General features: G+C 35.5%; 2 protein-coding genes across 11 annotated transcripts; both read left to right on the forward strand.

Annotated features, from left to right (window-relative positions):
* Positions 1 to 1849: 1849 nt before the first annotated feature.
* On the forward strand, positions 1850 to 7632 carry LOC122297363 (serine carboxypeptidase II-2-like). The gene is made up of 10 exons (XM_043107401.1): positions 1850 to 2318; positions 2711 to 2818; positions 3266 to 3361; positions 3460 to 3552; positions 4285 to 4370; positions 4492 to 4755; positions 6017 to 6150; positions 6373 to 6468; positions 6930 to 7035; positions 7196 to 7632. Exons 1-10 carry the CDS (start codon positions 2042 to 2044, stop codon positions 7355 to 7357), a joined length of 1422 nt encoding a protein of 473 aa, XP_042963335.1. The 5' UTR covers positions 1850 to 2041; the 3' UTR covers positions 7358 to 7632.
* A 1957-nt stretch (positions 7633 to 9589) lies between these two features.
* On the forward strand, positions 9590 to 18723 carry LOC122295717 (serine carboxypeptidase II-2-like). 10 transcript variants are annotated; one of them, XM_043104813.1, is made up of 6 exons: positions 9590 to 10088; positions 11913 to 11998; positions 12107 to 12370; positions 13467 to 15688; positions 17154 to 17226; positions 18335 to 18723. In XM_043104813.1, the coding sequence occupies exons 1-4, from the start codon at positions 9899 to 9901 to the stop codon at positions 13602 to 13604; spliced, it is 678 nt and encodes a 225-aa protein (XP_042960747.1). In that variant the 5' UTR covers positions 9590 to 9898; the 3' UTR covers positions 13605 to 15688; positions 17154 to 17226; positions 18335 to 18723. The 10 variants fall into 10 exon arrangements, with proteins under 10 accessions (XP_042960747.1, XP_042960744.1, XP_042960746.1 ...); XM_043104810.1 differs by lacking the exon at positions 17154 to 17226 and having other exon boundaries at positions 13467 to 14665; positions 14752 to 15688; XM_043104812.1 differs by lacking the exon at positions 17154 to 17226 and having other exon boundaries at positions 13467 to 13627; positions 13699 to 15688.
* The last annotated feature ends 86 nt before the right edge of the window (positions 18724 to 18809 follow it).

The following is an 18809-nucleotide window of genomic DNA, read 5'->3' on the forward strand; positions in this document are numbered from 1 at the left end:
TGTTCACCTTTGTCTGTTCTTTTTCTTACAGCTCACATGGCTTCCATGGCCAAGGAATCAAATTGAATCAAGGACAAAGAGGTTGGGCAGTATTCTCTTGTCCACCATTTAGATATAGATCAACATGAATAAAATAATTTAGTACAATCAAAAAATTATTAAAAATCTGAAATAAATCTAAATACTTCTTGTGTATTCTATTGATATGATTGGTTACATTATTTTTTTAATATAATATAACTATTTTGATAAATTATATTAATAGAATGTATAAGAAATACAGAAAAGTGACTCTATGTAACAAAATTATAAAAATAAATACAATATTCATGACATTAAAAGCATTCTAGTTTCTTTCTGTCTGATTAATTTACAAGTCAATCATTAGTGGGAGAAAGATCTTGGCAAAACTACCAACCAACCAAAAAGCAAATCACAAGACAAAGGACCAATAGACTTTAGGCTTCTGATTTTCACAGGCTTTGTCAAACGAAAGGAACCCAATTGAGTTCAAGGCAAAGGCAACTCAATCATAAAACCAACCAAAGGCTGAGAAAGCAGCCACTCACATTTTTATGCAAATAATCAATCCAAATTATTAAGATATTTGCGTGCTTTTTGTGGACCATATCAGTAGACTATGAACAGAATGCAGCATTTGTGGGTCCTCAGAGACACATAATTCAGTCCACCCATAATGCCGGACCCTATTTTGGGTATATTTTGTTTAATAATTGTTATAAACACAAAGAAATTATATAAAATAAATTTATAAATTAATATAATTTTATGAAATATATTAGATATACTTTATAATAAAATTAACTTTACAATCTGACATACTGCATCAAACTATATCTGTTTGTGAATTTATTTTTATGTAATCCTTTTGTGGTTAAAGTATTTTTCATTTTATTTTGTTGGTTTTATGAATTATTGTTCTTGAATGGAATATCAATGATTGAGTCCAAATAAACAAAATCTTGTGCTTGATTATACAAAGTGTGGTTGGCGAAAGAAGAAATGCTCTTTTGTTTGAAGAAGGCCTCAAATTTATCCAGATTTTGCACCCAATATATGTAAAAGGTAGAGCTCATAATTAGCAGTGGAGACCTGTCTTTAACATTGTGTTTGCAAAATATAAAAATCTTGTGCTTGTGGATTTTTTTTTTTAAAGAAGAGGACGGGACTCTAATTTTATTAATAAACATTCACTTGTGGTGGAGGACTACGCTATCAGAACTCTAGGAGATTGGAATATGTTTGCTAAATACAAGAATGTTTTTTTTTTTTTTTTTGAATTTTTTTTTTATGATTGTTTTGATCTCATAGCGAGCTGTGTGTAATTTTAATGAAAATTTATACCCAGCAGTCTTACACTACACAACTGTTGAGGGAAAAGAAATAAAAGAAATAAATAAAAATCCATGTCAGTAAGTGTGTAATGTAAGAACGCTGAGTAGAAGAATTTAATTTTAATTAGGACGTCAATTTTTAGGAGTTTCGATTATATAGATTTATTTGCTCTGAAGTGGGCTTTCGTGGGCCTATCGTTGAACTTAATGGCACTGAACTGGCTAGGAACCTATTGGGCCATGACTAATTAGTCTTTTTGAGTTGGTATAAGTTGGACTTGATGCCTTCTTCCTTATGATATAAGGCCCAAATTGTGTGCACAACAAACGGTCAAGATTGAGCTAAGACGTGTTTGGCAGAGAAATAATTTGTAAATAACTAGCATTTCTAATTTCTAGCAAGACAACTCACGAAAATAGAAACGGTTTCATTCAAAACGACGAAAACGTAATCATTTAATGGAAAGCAAACACACCACTACGTACCCAAAATTCTTGGGAAGAGCGAGGGTAGGCGCTGGTGTCAGCAACTCCCAGACTGTCAGCAACTCCCAGACTGCAAAAAGTATTTCTCAGTGAAAAAAAAGGAGTCCTTTTAATTCCTGATTCCTTCATATTCCTCTGTCCCAAAAGAGAACCCAACTACCCATTAGGCGACAGCCATTTCCTTGACCCGCTGGGGAGAAATGACCAATCCTGAGTGGCGCTTTGTTCATAAAATCTCAACCATCTTCGTCTATGTTCTTCTGGGTATTGGTTTTGCAACCTGTTCTACAGACCCACTTGTCCAGCAAAAATTAGACAGGGTTCTTAAGCTCCCAGGACAGACCTTCAACGTCAGCTTTGCACACTATGCTGGGTACATCACAGTCAATGAAGATTCTGGGAGGGCCCTCTTCTACTGGCTCTTTGAGGCTGATGAAGATCCTGATTCAAAGCCTCTTGTTCTTTGGCTTAATGGAGGTCGAAACTTTTAAATTTTCCTCATACTATTTTCGTAATTATTATTGGATTTGACTTTTGTCTTTTGAATGGATATGTGGCTACTTCGCTAGTTGTTTCGATATTCTCCTCTGTGATTTATTACCTTTCTCATCGGATGTTTCTTTTGTGACCTGTTGCCTATTTCGTTCGGTGAATGGTGTTGTTAGTTTTGATTTCATTTGATACTTTAAAAATAGTAAGTGATAAGGAAAAAGGTCTTTACTTTTGTACTTTTGTATTAAGTTTCGAACTTGCTTGATGTTTCTTTAGTTTCTAACCATTTGGCCGTGGAAAATGATTGCTTCTCTGTTTTTCTAACTGCTATTGCTATCTTTTGAAGTAATTTTCTGACCAAAGGTTTATTGATTTAGGACCGGGGTGTTCATCCATAGCTTACGGGGAGGCAGAGGAAATTGGACCTTTTCATATCAAGCCAGATGGGAAGACCCTTTATTTGAATCCTTACTCTTGGAATCAAGGTAAGAAACAAACACTTATGTATTATTAAAATTTTCCGTTTCTATAACAAATGGGTATCCAGATATCCAAAAGAGAAATGATAGTTACAGTCGTGAGTGCGCAAGCGCCGCACAATCGTTTTGAAAAAAATAAATAAATACGGGACTCGTATGACAAAAATTAATTTTTTAATAGTGGATCTCACTCTTTTTCAAAGTGACTAGTCGACGCTTGCATATTTCACGACTATATGTAACATTACTCTATTCAAAAATGTGTATGAAACATAGACAAAGAGTGAATTTGACATAGACAACACACACATCTCTATTACTAAATACATTGGTCACTAAGTGAAGCTGAAAATTTGATGGACGATGATGAATTAACCGAAATGCGGTTGAACTAGAGATATTTGCTTGGTTAACACAAAGCGATCATGTCTAACTACTTTTACTCGTTTGCAGTTGCCAACATTATATTTCTTGATTCCCCTGTCGGAGTTGGTTTTTCCTATTCGAACACCTCCTCTGATTTGCTGAATAATGGAGATATAAGAACTGGTACAACTTTGATCATATTGTATCTCGTGATTTTCCTTTGACAATTATATTATTGCTGGCTATCTTATGCACGTTAAAACCATCACTTTCTGTTGCAGCCGTCGACTCTCTAGCGTTTTTTTTGAAGTGGTTTGAGCGCTTTCCTCAGTACAAAGGACGGGACTTTTATATTACTGGAGAGAGCTATGCCGGTAAAGTTCTGTCTTTATATGACATTAATCTAAAGTAGTGCCAATATTTTTGTTCCGTACTGTTGAACAGATGACATTGAAATGATTTTAACTCTGTTATCTCAGCTAACTCATACTTTGGTCTTTCTCATTGTTGGGCCAAAATTAGACACAACGAGTTATTGGAACATATCATGTTATTTTTGCTGAATCTGAATATTTCATCAGACTTGTCTTCTGGTGATACTTCAAAACCATCACGAAGTAGATATCATGTGTTTGAATCCTATCATTTAACATAGAAAAAGGATATCGTATCTAAACCATCACAAACATGCTATACGGAATCAACGTGCCTAGACTCTAAAGATTTGAGAGAGTTATTGAAGAGACAAAGCAAATATGGTGTTGAAGAGTTGTGTTAATGATGAATAGATCTAATCTATTTGCCTTTTTTAAAGTCTTTATACAGTAGTTCAATAATTTTAGTTTCATCATTGATCTGGTCTTTCTACCCTCCGCACTCATCCCATTATAGAATGTCAGCCTATATCGTGCAATGATTGTAGTTCCAACACGCTTGTGAAAAAAATGTAGTTACAACACCTGTAAAACATGGGAAGTAGCTTAATTCATTATTCTGATTCATGGCTGAAGAGGTTCATGATTTTATCTACTTTTACATTTATAAATTCTTTAGATGGTTTAGTTGGTTGTTTATTATGTTTTTAATCACTGAAATCTGTGTTCTAGGACATTATGTTCCTCAGCTAAGCCAAGCCATTGTAAGGTACAACTCAGGATTAACGGAAAAAGCTATTAATCTGAAGGGCTATATGGTACATATTCTCTGTTCTCTACTATGGCTAACCTCTTGATTTTTGTGTATTGTGGCCAAAATTAGAGCAAATAAAATAAGTGTTAAAAAGTAAAGCATGAAAACACTTTTGTGTTTTGCAGGTGGGAAATGCTCTTACTGACGATTACCATGACCACTTGGGGGTTTTCCAGTTTATGTGGTCAGCTGGTCTGATTTCTGATCAAACATACAGGCGACTGAACCTTCTCTGTGATTTTCAGTCATTTATACACACTTCATCTTCATGTGATAAGATTTTGGATGTTGCTAACAAAGAACTTGGAGACATTGACCCTTATAGCATCTTCACACCCACCTGCCCTGGTAATGTGAGCCAGTCGAATCGGTTGCTGAAAAGAATCAATGTGAGTTATCCTGAACTATCAGTCTAGGAGAGTAGTTGCTCATCCTCTTAAACATTTTTTGTTATGTATCCACATTTTCCTTAATATATTTTGCACTTATATAGGGGCATATGAACTGGAAAGCCTGGCCAGTGGGTCCTAATAAGTTTCAAATGGGTAAAACCATGTCACCCCCTTCTGCACCGACTAATTTGTCAAAAGTCCATTAAGGGGAGTTTCTTCACAATAATTTCATGGTTTCAAAGTACAAATTACTGTTTTAGGTCGAGTTTAAAAATGGGGCTATATTTAGCTTTCTGGATTTGGAAGATTCTTTGGCAGATTCACTGACTTTGCCATTCTGATGCGTCAACTTATCTGTTTGGGTTAAAATAATAAGTTATTTTACAAATGGTACACTAGGACACACTCAATAGTTCATCAAGTCAGACAATGCATATAATACTAATACAGAAAAAAAAAAAAAAGAATACATTGATGTTTTGGTAATCTAAGATCTAAGTCCTTGCAGTGCTTTTTTTTTTTGTTTTTTTTTTTTTTTTTAAATCTAAGATCTAAGTCCTTGAAGTACTGGTTTATTATTATTATTATTATTATTATTTTTATTTATTTATTTATTTTAATTTTAATTTTAATTTTTAAACACAATCAATTTGCATGCATAACATTGTGAAAGAGTAGTTTACTAGTTTTCTATCATATTCATTGTTTGTAATTATCAGGTTCATACCTATATCAATTTATTAAACCAACTTTGCCTTAATAGTTGCCTAATCAAATATGAAAATTAAAAATTTATATATATATATATATATTTTGTAAGTAAAATGAAAACTTTATCGATACGAATTAAGTAGGCAAAGCCCATGTACACAGTAAGTATACAAAAGGACACCTAAATACATTCTAGGAACCAGAAATTAAAAACAGAAAGTCATGAACACTAGTTCCATTAAGCACAATGGCTGAATACCAGAGCAATAAGGTGTGCACAAAAAAGTCCCAAAGTTCCTCCATAGTGCACTCCTTATCTTCAAAGCGCCAATCATTCCTTTCCATCCAAATACACCACATAATGCACAAAGGAATCATCCTCTAAACTACAACCACTTGGGGAGACAGCCTTGAATATCCTTCCAGCAAGCTATTAATCCACCACCCTCAAAACCTCATATATTGCTTCTGAAGGGATCTTTCATGATGCCTCTGTGGTAGTCAAAGATTGAGTCACATCATTACTGATTTTTATTTCGTCTGACAGAGAATTGGTCATGTCAGTGAGCGGTATGATCCTTGCACCAAGGAGCACTCTGTTGTGTACTTCAATCTACCTGAGGTTCAAAAGGCACTTCACGTTGATCCGGCTCGTGCGCCATCTGAATGGTCAACCCGCAGGTACATCTCTTTCAAGAGATACTTGAACTTACAATTCCATTGACACCTTTGGATAAGCTAATGCAGTTTGTTTTGTTAAAGTGCAAGCGAGGAAGCAGCATCTTGCCTTGACATGAATCTTTTACTGATCCCCTATATGATGTCATTTCTGCATTAACCATGATTGAAGTGATCGAGAGATGGAAACCCGCATAATCTTAACCTCCTCTTTCTGTTTTGTAGTGATTTAGTAAGGGATAACTGGAAGGATTCTCCCAGGACAGTGCTGGATGTTTACCGCGAGCTGATACATTCAGGACTGCGTATATGGATGTTCAGGTTCCTCTCAACATTTGGATGCATTTTTCCATTCAGCTGCTGCCTTTAATATTGCTTTCATGTGTGATGAGGATTTGCATCAACCTATACCTGTAAAAAGTCAAATGCGTGGGCTTTCTTTTTAATTACTGGTATTAAAACTAGGAATCTCCCTAAAAGCCAACCTTTCATTATCACATGTATCATCCTGCTGGGAAAATCAATGAATCGGGTAGGATCCATACCTGATCTCAATCCATTGCAATTAAATTCATGATCATAATACTTAAAACCATATTTGACAGTTCAAATGTGAATCTGATTTTTCAAATTCTGCATCATTTTTATCGGGGACATTACAACCTGGTTTAGGAATGCCGGTTAAGCAAGCAAATGTCTTTCTTTCGATTCCTCTCTATTCAAGTGACTTCAGATAAATTTCTGTTGACGATCTAAGTTTGTTCTTCTTTCCTGTATGCCAGTGGCGATACTGATGCCATAATCCCAGTTACATCCACCCGGTACAGTATAGATGCTCTTAAGCTTCCAACCTCGGGACCTTGGCGTGCCTGGTATGATGGTGGGCAGGTAAATAAAGTTCAAAAAACTGTTTCCTTCCCCAGTAATCGTTCATCGCCTTAGTTATTACATACTTGACTCTTTTCAGATAAGAACAACCTGTTTCCAATTCTAAGATACTTGATTAATCACTACATGGACACAATTAATAACACAGTTTTTGGAACAGGTGGGTGGATGGACACAAGAATATGCTGGGCTTACCTTTGTATCAGTCCGGGGAGCAGGACATGAAGTTCCTTTGCATAGACCAAAATTAGCTTTGGTACTCATTAAAGCCTTCTTATCAGGAACCTCGATGCCATCCTCGGAACTAGTCAGTTCATATTGAATGTTATTTCCTTTTCGTATTCCTGGAATTGAAAGGAAAGATGACTCTGTGATTTTCTTCTAACACTTGCAGTGCTAACACTTGCAAATTTAAGGTTGTGTTGTCTGTACTGTGTGGAGTGTTAATAGCACCTGTATCCATTTGCAAAATCAACAAAGCAATAATAGCACTTGCTCAAATTTAACAAGAAATTGTAGATTTGCTATGGCATCTTACTGTAATGGAATGTTAGAATTGAGCAATATAGTTCCCTTGCAAATTGGGCATTGAGACTCTGATGATTTCACATTTAATATTTCTAAATCTCAGTGGGTTATATTTTCTTATATTCTTTTTTATTTTTAGTTAGATATAGCTTATACATGTGATGACGGTTAATAAATCAGTGGTAACTTTAATTTCTTGGTTAAATTTCGTGGATAAAGTATGATATATTCAAATATTAAAACTTTTTAGTATTTATATATACTTTTTAATAGACAGATCAATTTAAGTTTTGATGCTGTAATCAATGTTTTAAATTTTGTTCCTATGATCATTCCGGTTCCGGTTTAAGTACTAAAACTAAATATTTAGGTACCGGTATATTCTAGTGTAATGTTACAGGATGAACTATATAATATATATATTTGTATATATAATCTAACAACTGATAGAATAAATACATATATATATATATATATATATATATGGATGTAAGTGTGTATTGTGTATATATGTGTGTATATATATATATATATATATAGAAAAATTGAAGATTTATAAAATAAATATACATTAAAAAAATTACAAACTTAAGTTGAGAAACAAAAAATAAAAATAAAAATAAAAGAATAGAAAAATAATGATATTTAAAAAAAAAAAGAATACGGGAACATATTTAAATTAAAAAAAAATAAAATAATATAATTTGCAACATCTGGCTGTGACGTTGGATACCTTAACTAAGAATACAGTGTTTAAGAGGAGTAAATGAAATTTTTTCAAGGGTTAATGACTGAAATATTCCAGCATTTTTTGCGTAAGTTTATCGTTGTTTTCTTTGAGGATATTCTGGCTTACACTAAATTTAAAGAAGAGCATTTGCAACAACTGAATGTGATGTTTGATACCTTAGCTAAGCATACATTGTTTGCAGTAGCATTAATTTCTTGGTTATTTTAGATATTCTGTTAATAATAAGGAAAAAGTAGTGAAAAAATAATGATAAAATATTGAATAGTTGTGAATAGTAATATAAAATAGTAAAAAATAAGTGAAAAATAAAGATAAAATAATAAATAGTAATGAAGAATGTTAAGAATACTCTACCACCCAAACTTACTCGTAATCAATGTTTTAAATACAGTACCGGATGCCGTACCGATCAAGACACTTGAACGAAATATTTCAGTATCAGTACCGTTTCGGGATAGTCGATATATGAATAAATTATATATATAAATATATATAAAAATTATATTCCAAAATAATAGTCTATATGAATAAATTATATATAAATACATATATATATAAAAATTATAAATAGTCTGGTCTGAATTGAGGGTAAAAAATGAGCTTGTAGTACGAAGAAATGAAAAAAAAATAAAAGCCGAAATACTGGCAAGTACAGGCCAAATATCGGTCGATACGGCCGTTATTTAGACTGGTACGAAACAGGTAAAATACCTGTATCGGACCAACGGCCAGTAAGGCATATACTAGACGGTACGATACGATATTTAAAACACTGCTCGTAATCTTAAGAAAAAAAGTATGATTTATTTAAATATTAGAAGTTTTTATTTTTATTTATTTAATGGACCGATAAATTTAAGTTTTGATGCTGTAATAGATAAAATCTTGGTTAGCATACTAAATTTTCTTTAAGTCAAGTACAGAAATCTATATATATATATATATTTTTTAAAAATATTATTATAAAAAAATGAAACTCTAATTGGGCCGGGCCATGCAAACCAAAAAATTATGATATAAAGAACAAAAGTCAAAAAGTAAAAATATATACTTTTAAAAAAAAATTAATACTACATATAGTTATGAAGTGTATAAATATTATATAATTATTTTTAAAAAAAAGAAATTTATTATTAAAAAATTAATTTTTTTTTTTCATGTGACTCTCATATTAATTTATTTTTCCAAAGAAATTACATAGCACTAATCACGATTGTAAATATTATTTCTCAAAAAAAATGAAAGTTTAATGGTATGGGCTGGTGTTACGGAGAACAACACCCCAACTATTCACCATCTATTTGCTGCTCTCATGTAGTCAGATGTTAAGAGCACTGGCGTGAGTGCCTGCCAATGGCTCATCAAATTTTCGGCCAACAGTTATAATGCGAGATTTCAGAGTGCCACCCAAACGAACGCCCGATTGATAAATCTCGCAACCTCCGACAAGGACGGGATCCACCTTTAATGCCCCCGCTGGGTCACAGGCCTTCGCTACAAAGCCCGGCAATGTCCTGTAACGGCTAGTGCAATATAAAGATCAATATATTTGTAGACTTTTTCCGGTGTGGAACTATCGGAATAATGTACTTGAAGGCCGTTTCCCTTACAGCACGCCACCCGCCAGTAAGGTTCGACAATTCGATGAGAAAGATCGGAAAGTCGATGAAAAAGAGAAAACTTACGAGAAAGTGGCGGGAAAGTGATGCAAATGGTGAGGGCGAGGTTGGTGAAGAGCACGATTCGTCACCAGATAGTGATTTCACTGATTCAGGTAAGTGTATTTTTCGACTTTCATCCTCAAAGCTCAGATTCTTATTCCTATTTTTTAAGGTTTTGTTGGTTTCTAGTGCATAAGAGTTACTCAGAGAATAGCATCAGTTCTGTTTTTTGTCAGTCATATGATTCAAAGTTTTTCATTTTTTCCGGTTATACGATCTTTCTGAATGCGAGGAGATACGGCTTAGAGATTAGGTCCCGTTTGGTTTCATAGAAACGGTTGGTAGGACCGGGAAAGAAAGTTGATTTGAATCTAAGATTTGAGAATTTGGTAGCCAAGAAAATTCAAAACCGCCACCGAATAATTCTAACAGACGTACCGAGCTGTAAGCTCTTGCTGACTTGAGGTTGTACTAGTAGTCTTGAGTTGACCATATTTTTGAGTATGGGCCTGTGATGACTTTCGTTAGGTTTCTTCACTCGAAACTTTTTTTTTTTTTTCGATTTATTATTTCTATTCTTAAAACCCATATTATCGTGTCATCCATTTTCTCAGGACCCAAACAGAAAACATGATTCTTCCTGCACGGGATCCGATAGATTCAAACCCCGATTCCAAATTTCTCCCACTTTGAATTCTACGAAAGTCTTTGTTTCCAGTTTTGATGGGCTAATCATTTTCATAAAAATAACAAAAATAAATTTGGAGATGAAGGGAAGCCGAGGAGGAAGAAGATAGATGGCGATGAAATGCGACAGTGGATGTCTGGATGAGGAAATAAAGAATTGGGCCTTTTGTTTCAAACGCCCGTTTAGGTTAGCAGCAAAAAAAAAAACACACGCTGTCAGCTGTGCGGTTTAAGGCCTCTATACAGAAGAACTTGGTGTTGAATATTGTGGAGTCTGGTCCACACGGCTTGAGCGGAGGCATTGGCCACTCGAATGAAGTCAGACAAAGTTGAACACTCGATGTCAGCTTGACAGTGAGCTCGAGCGGATGCGGGAGGGAAGTTTGCTTGACGCGCGCTCGACACGCCGCTCGAGAGAACATGTATTTTATACAGATCTAGGGTTTTTTTCCGCCGTTTGACTATATATATGATTATTAAATCATATGGCCGTACAGTAGAACACTGTGGACGTATAGTGATCGCCCCATCTTTGTAGTGTGTGATTCCTCAATAATGAAATCTTTTGCAGCTCCCGTGGACGTAGGCAATTTGTCGAACCATGTAAATCTTGTGTCGTGTGTGATTGTTTTCTCGTTCCATATTATTTTTTTCACTTTATTGTCTTCGTTTTTCACAACACTTGGGACTATTTGTCAAATGTCATTGTGTTAATTTATACCTCCGTGCATGGTTATGGAAAAAGGCTTCATGGATTACTCATTTCGGTCAATCCTCTTCCTTCTTATTCTTCTTCTTTTCTCTATTCCTAAGTTGATTCTCCGGAGTAATGATGTTCGGTTCCTTTGAAATATGATGCAGCTACCGATGTGAGAGAGTTATTGAAGAGACAAAGCAAATATGGTGTTGAAGAGTTGTGTTAATGATGAGTAGATCCAATCTATTTGCTTTTTTCAAAGTCTTTATAAAGTAGTTCAATAATCATAGTTTCATCATTGATATGGTCTTTATACCCTCCGCACTCATCCCATTATAGAATGCCAGCCTATATCATGCAATGATTGTAGTTCCAACACGCTTAAAAAAAAATGTAGTTACAACACATGTAAAACATGGGAAGTAGCTTAATTCATTATTCTGATTCATGGCTGAAGAGGTTCATGATTTTATCTATTTTTACATTTCCAAATTCTTTAGATGGTTTAGTTGGTTGATTATTTTGATTTTACTCACTGAAATCTTTGTTATAGGACATTATGTTTCTCAGCTAAGCCAAGTCATTGTAAGGTACAACTTAGCATTGACGAAAAAAACTATTAATCTGAAGGGTTATATGGTATGTATGCTCCATTCTCTACTATGCGAAACCTCTTGATTTTTGTAATTAGAGCATATAAATTAAGTGTTAAAACCTAAAGAATGAAAACACTTGTGTGTTTTGCAGGTGGGAAATGTTCTTACTGACGATTACCCTGGCCACTTAGGGGTTTTCCAGTTTATGTGGTCAGCCGGTCTGATTTCTGATCAAACATACAGGCGACTGAACCTTCTCTGTGTTTTTCAGTCATTTATACACACTTCATCTTCATGTGATAAGATTTTGGGTGTTGCTAACGAAGAACTTGGAGACATTGACCCTTATAGCATCTTCGCACCCACCTGCCCTGGTAATGTGAGCCAGTCGAATTGTTGGCTGAAAAGAATCAATGTGAGTTATCCTGAACTATTAGTCTAGGAGAGTCATTGCTCATTCTCTTAAACATTTTTTGTTATGTATCCACATTTTCCTTAATAAATTGGGTAAAGCTACGGCCACCGAAGATTTGCTACCGAATAGTTCTATTGAATGATGTGGCCTGGCCACTTGGCATTTAATTTAAATAAAAAAAAAAAAGAAGATATGAAAGGGACAAAACGGACGAAATGCAATTTCCTCTTTTCCACCCTCTGTCCAAAACCTAAACCACAGAGAGAAATTCACCTCCCTCCTTCATTCCTCCCCCTCCCTCCGTCCATCACTCATGGGGTAGGTCACCAAGAGGCACCAAATTAGGGGTGTAACCGGTCCGGTTTTGAACAAAATTTAGGACCGAACCGGTATATACCAGTTTTGCATTTTTCAAAACCGATTACGCATCGGTTACTCTCTTAAACCAGTACTCCGGTTTTACCAGTTTTCAGTCCGGTTTTACCGGTTTTAATGTACTATATTATATATTATATAATATAGTATATAATACTATAGTGATAATATATTATAGTAAATTATAATATATATTATAATTGTATTATAGAGTATAATGATATATTATATTATATTATAATATATAGTGATATAGTATAAGTATAACTATTAATATGCACTATATAATATTAGTATAACTATTAATAAATAAGTAAAATGATATAAGATTTTAAAATTTAATATTCTATTAATTATTAATTTATCATATAGTACAAAACTATTTTATCTATAGTTATATATTATATATAAATATTATATACAATATAACAAATTAAAAAATATATATAAATCGGTCCGGTTTTAGAAAAAGAATAATTAAAACCGGACCGATTTTGACCGGTTTTAAGAAAACTAAAACTGGTACCGGACCAATGCCACCGGTTTGGTCCGGTCCAGTCCGGTTTACCGGTTTATCGGTTTTTTTTTTACACCCCTAGGCACCATCCTTCAAGCAGTGCGGCAGAGCTCCATTTCTGGCTCCTCCAAGTGTTTTTGTTAATATTTGCTGTGTTTTTATCTTCCTCCATTATTCTCTGTTTGTTTTATTTTTTTCATCTAGTGTATTTTCAATCTTTCCTCGTGGAACACAAGGGGCTTAGCATTCTTCAGACTTACATTGTTTAAAACTTCAGATTTAAACAATGTAATTCTGAAGTTTTCCCTGCAACTAGTGGCTAATTCTTGGTGGCAGCATTGATCGATGTAAATTCTTGGAGTTGGGTAAGAATCCCCAGCTTTTGTCTAATATTGCAAACAATGGATATGTGTCTAATACTTGGATGGATGGAAAGCATATCTTATATGCTGTTCCTTTCACTTTGTCTCTATGCAGGTTGGTGTAATTCCTGACCATCCTCTACCCACATTATTTCCTAAGGACTAGGATGATGATCTACAGGTTTACTGGGAGGGGATTGGAGTTGTACAGAATTTTTGTTGTTGGCCTATTATGTACTGAAAAGGTAGAGTGTTTTAGTGAAGTTTTGAAATCTTAAGTTTTGGTGAGATATGTTGTTGGCCTATTGTTGTACTGGCTCATTGAGTGGTTTTTTGGTGAAGTTTTGAAATCCTTGGATGTTACAGAACATCAGAATCTCATGATAGAAAGTGTATCTGATTTATCTATATACAACATAAGGGGTGAAAGAAAAGCTACAGTCCAGAGGAGTTCCAGAGGGAGTATGGAGCGAGGGGGTTACGAGAGGGAGTCGAGAGGGGCTGGCGAGACACTACCCAAAATTTTCTTCTGCGTCTTTTTTTTTTTTTTTTTTTAAAAAAAAAAAAGCAACTTGCCTGGTGGCATTGCCACCTCAGTCGGTTTAATCTTTGGGTAGCAAGTCCTCTGTGGGACTAGCTTTTTCCTAATACATTTTGCACTTATAGGGGCATATGAACTGGTAAGTCAAGAGGTTTGCCATAGTAGAGAAAATCTTACAACAAATATCAATTCACAACAAAATCAACGAAGTGGATCAGCGCTGAGAGAGAGAGAGAGAGAGAGAGAGAGAGAGAGAATGGCACAGAGAATGAGAGGAAGAGAGAGAGGCTCCGTTTGTAGGAATTGGGAATAGGGGAGAGGGATGGCTGGTGGTTGGGCTCGCTGCGTTGGGGGTTGGACTTGCAGACTGAAAGTTTAAAAGAAGAAGAGGGCTCGAGAAGAAGAGGACTGGAGGCACATGACTTTATTTTCAACCCTAGGTTGAAACGGCGCCGAGCCAAATGGAAGATGAACAAGCCCTTCTCGTCTCCACCATTAAGGTGGTTATTTATGGCTGTGTATATCTGTGCATATTTAAAGTTGGATTTGATGGAGGTTGAAGCTAACCTTTTTGGTTCTGAAACAGGTCCGCTACTGTCAAGCAATTTGATTACAAGCATGCAACATTTTTTGCATACTGCATCTCAAGGGCTAATGAATGAAATATTCCACCATTTTTTGCATAAGTTTATCATTGTTTTCTTTGAGGATATTTTGGCTTACACTAAATGTAAAGAAGGGCATTTGCAACAACTTTAATGCGATGTTTGATACCTTAGCTAAGCATACATTGTTTGCAGTAGCTTTAATATCTTAGTTAAATCTCAAGAAAATAAAGTGTGATATATTTAAATCTTACAAGTTTTTATTTTTATTTCTTTTAATAGACTGATAAATTTAAGTTTTGATGCTGTAATAGATAAAATCTTGGTTAGCATTCTAATTTTTTTTTTTTTTGAAATATTTTCCAAAAAATAAAAGAAAATATTATTGTCAAAAAGATGGAAGTCTCATTGGGCCGGGCCATATTAAAAAAAGATGGAAGTTTAATTGGGCAGGGCCGATGTTATGGAACATCACCCAACTATTCACCGTGAATATTGCTGCTCTGATGTAGCCAGCATCATGTTTAGCATATTACCGCATCTCTTCTACGAGATTTCGGGGCCCTACTAAAATCTCGCAACCTTCGAGGCACGGAATCTCGTCCACCTTTAATGCTCCCCCGCTGGGTCACAGGCCCCCGCGACAAGGCCCAGCATTCGTTGGTACTGGGTGGTACAAAATAAAGAGCAATATATTTATAGCCTTTTCCGGTGTGGGACTATAGGAAGAATCTACTTGAAGGCCGGTTCCCTTACAGCACGCCGCCCGCCAGTCGGGTTCGGCAATTCGATGAGAAAGATCGGAAAGTCGATGAGAATGAGAAAACTTACGAGAAAGTGACGGAAAGTGATACGAATGGTGATGGTGAAGGTGAAGTTGGTGACGCTCGTCACCAGATAGTGATATCACTGATTCAGGTAAGTGTGTTTTTCGACTTTCATCCTCAAAGCTCAGATTCTTACTCCTATTTTTAAGGTTTTGTTGGTTTCTGTTGCATAAGAGTTGCTCAAAGAATAGGATCAATTCTGCATCAAATTCTGGTTTTTTTTTGTCAGTCATATGATTTGAAGTTTTTCATATTTTACGGTTATACGATATTTTTGAATGCGAGGAGATACGGCGCTTAGTTCGGTCTTCATATTTTAGCAGAACTTAGAGATTAGGTCCCGTTTGGTTGCTGAGAAACGGTTGGTTGGACGGGGAAAGAAAGTCGATTTGAATCTAAGATTTGAGTGTTTGGTAGCCCAGAAAATTCAAAAGCGCCACCGAATAACTCTTAACAGATGTAACGAGCTGTAAGCTGGTGCTGACTTGAGGTTGTACTAGTACTCTTGAGTTACTTTCATCAGGTTTTTTCGTTCGAAACTTCATTTTTCCGGTTTATTATTTCTATTCTTAAAACCCATTATCTCTTGTGAAACGTGCGGCAATTATGATGGATAGTAAGGAAAATCAAGAAAAGAGAAAGCAAGAAAAATACAGATTTAACGCGGTTTGATAGTGTGCCTACATCTACAGGAGCGAGTGCCGGCTAAATTTCACTATGGAAAAAGTAGAGTTGCATCATACATGTTCCACACGATATGAGCCACATACTACAACAACCGTGTCATCCATTTTCTTTTCTTTTTTTTATGAGTGAAAAGGAAATATATTAGATCAAGAAAAGGGGCAAGGCCAGAGTATACAGGAGGTATACAGAGAGCCTAACTACAAGCTAAGAGCTGCGAAGAGCAGCGTAAAGTTCATTAAAGGAAGTGCCATTCAGTACAATAGAAGTCCATAATACTAAGATGTGGTAAAAGAAATCCCTAAACCCTTACGGATCGTGTCATCCATTTTCTCAGGACCCAAACAGAAAACATGATTCTTCCTACACGGGATCCGACATATTCAAACCCCGATTCCAAATTTCTCCCACTTTGAATTCAACGACAGACTTCGTTTCCAGTTTTGATGGGCTAATCATTTTCCCAAAAATAACAAAATAAATTTGGAGATGAAGGGAAGCCAAGGAAGAAGAAGAAAGACGGGGATGAAATTCGATGGTGGATGAGGAAATGAAGAATTGGACCTTTTGTTTCAAACGCCCATTTAGGTTAGCAGGAAGAAAAAAATATAAGGTGGCAGCTGTGCAGTGTAAGGCCTCTGTGCATGGTTCTGGGAAAAGGCTTCGTCAATTGCTCATTTCGGTCAATCCTCTTCCTTATTGTTCTTCTTTTCTCTATTCCTAATTTGATTCTCCGAAGTAATGATGTACGGTTCCTTTGAAATATGATGGATTTTAAGGTATGGAATAGTTTGGTTCTAAAGGTGGTTTATTTTACAATTGCCTTGTGTTCTTCGTCTCCAACTATAATTCTCTATATTCCAATTTCGTAGATTCAATAAACGGAAGATGAACTTCCATTGTTGAGAGAATGCTATGATTATTTGGAGGAAGTGGAGGACACGAGTAAGTTCATTATTCCTGAAATTCCATATGTAAAGTGTTTATTGTGACCGAAAGAAAACTGCAAAGCAAAAACTGCAAATTACTGGGAAGAAAATGCAGAACAAATACTGTGAGTCTGTTATAAAGAGTAGAGGGGCGCTCTTAGTGGGCAAGCCCCTCACCCTTTGGCCTGCCAGGCTGTAACACCTGGTATTACTCCAGGCGTTATGCCTGGATTGATTGGTACTAAAAAAAAAAAAATCTCAGTCCCTTCTACTTGTCCCAGCAAGTGTTTTGAGTGTAGTCATCCTTCTCTTTAAAAAGCATCTAGGGTGTGGTATTTTAAGTATGTAAAGAAGAGCCGGAAACAATCCGAGACCTGTACGGTGGATTCAGTTGTGGAACTACAAAAACTGAGCTCGAGTACGTTTTCTTTCTGCTGTGTATAATTTTCATAAGTTCTAACAAATACTGATAAATAGAGCTCGGAAGGTACACTTGTAAATATATTCTGTTTTCTGCACTTGTGAAGAAGGTGAAAAAGTGATTTGCCACATGGCTGTGATATGGGGAAAGTTAAATGTTCATAAATCATGAAGGAGAATGCTTTCTGTTTCTTATTATTCATGTGTTATGGTCTTTATCATAATTTTGATCTCTCTCCGAAGTTGGTATTTAAATGAAAATGTTCTTTTGTTTTAAAAAAGTTCTTTATCATACTTGAACTTGTGATAACTTACTGCCCGTAGAACCTGTAAAATCATATTTATCTATGGATACAATGCCTAGCTTGGGCAATTAGACCTGCAATGCTGTGTTGTTTGGCTAGATGTCTTTTGGTTTCGATCTTCCTCAAGCACCTTTTTTTTTTGTGGTACCAAAATTTGGGGAATGTCTTCTTGGAATCTTGTTATTTTCCTGATCGGTGGTCTGAGGCAAACGTGAACACTTACCGTATAGGATGTAGCTGGCTTGGCAGCCACATCAAGCAGAAAAATAAACTGTTAATAATGTTATTCTTCTTTTTCTGATTTTGAATATGAAATTTATGAGTCATTCTCTTTTGAGAACGTTTCATGATTAATACTAATTTGTCCGTTGATAACGTGTTCTCTTTTGATTGGGACAGGCGACAAACCAAAGCTCTCAAACAGGTTACGGTACTAGTGCACAGGGACAATATGCACCAGCCTCCCAAGCAGTTCCTCTTGGAGGCAGAACCGACATGCAAGTTTTTGCCACCGATTATACGGAAATGTTGAGGGTCCGAGCAGAGAGAGGTGGGAGGGCAGAGCTAAGAAAAGAGGAGGCACTTGAAGAAGCATTAGGAAGCATCTGGATTTTTTAGTACCATTTTTTCACTTATAAACCACACAAAGCCTCCACATGTGGCGCAGCAAAACTTTCATTTATGTTACGACACAGCAATCATAGTCACAAAAAAATAGCTTTGCTTTTGTTGTCTGACAAAATTGAGTGTAAATTACTTATGCTATGGTGATGAATTATTTAGCGAAATGAGTACGAGGCTTATTGTTTGAGATGTGCTTTCTAGTTCCCATGGACCAATCTTCCCTCCTAAATGTCCAAACTTAATGATGCTG

This window comes from Carya illinoinensis, chromosome 15, assembly GCF_018687715.1.
Source record: "Carya illinoinensis cultivar Pawnee chromosome 15, C.illinoinensisPawnee_v1, whole genome shotgun sequence".
Lineage (NCBI taxonomy): Eukaryota > Viridiplantae > Streptophyta > Magnoliopsida > Fagales > Juglandaceae > Carya > Carya illinoinensis.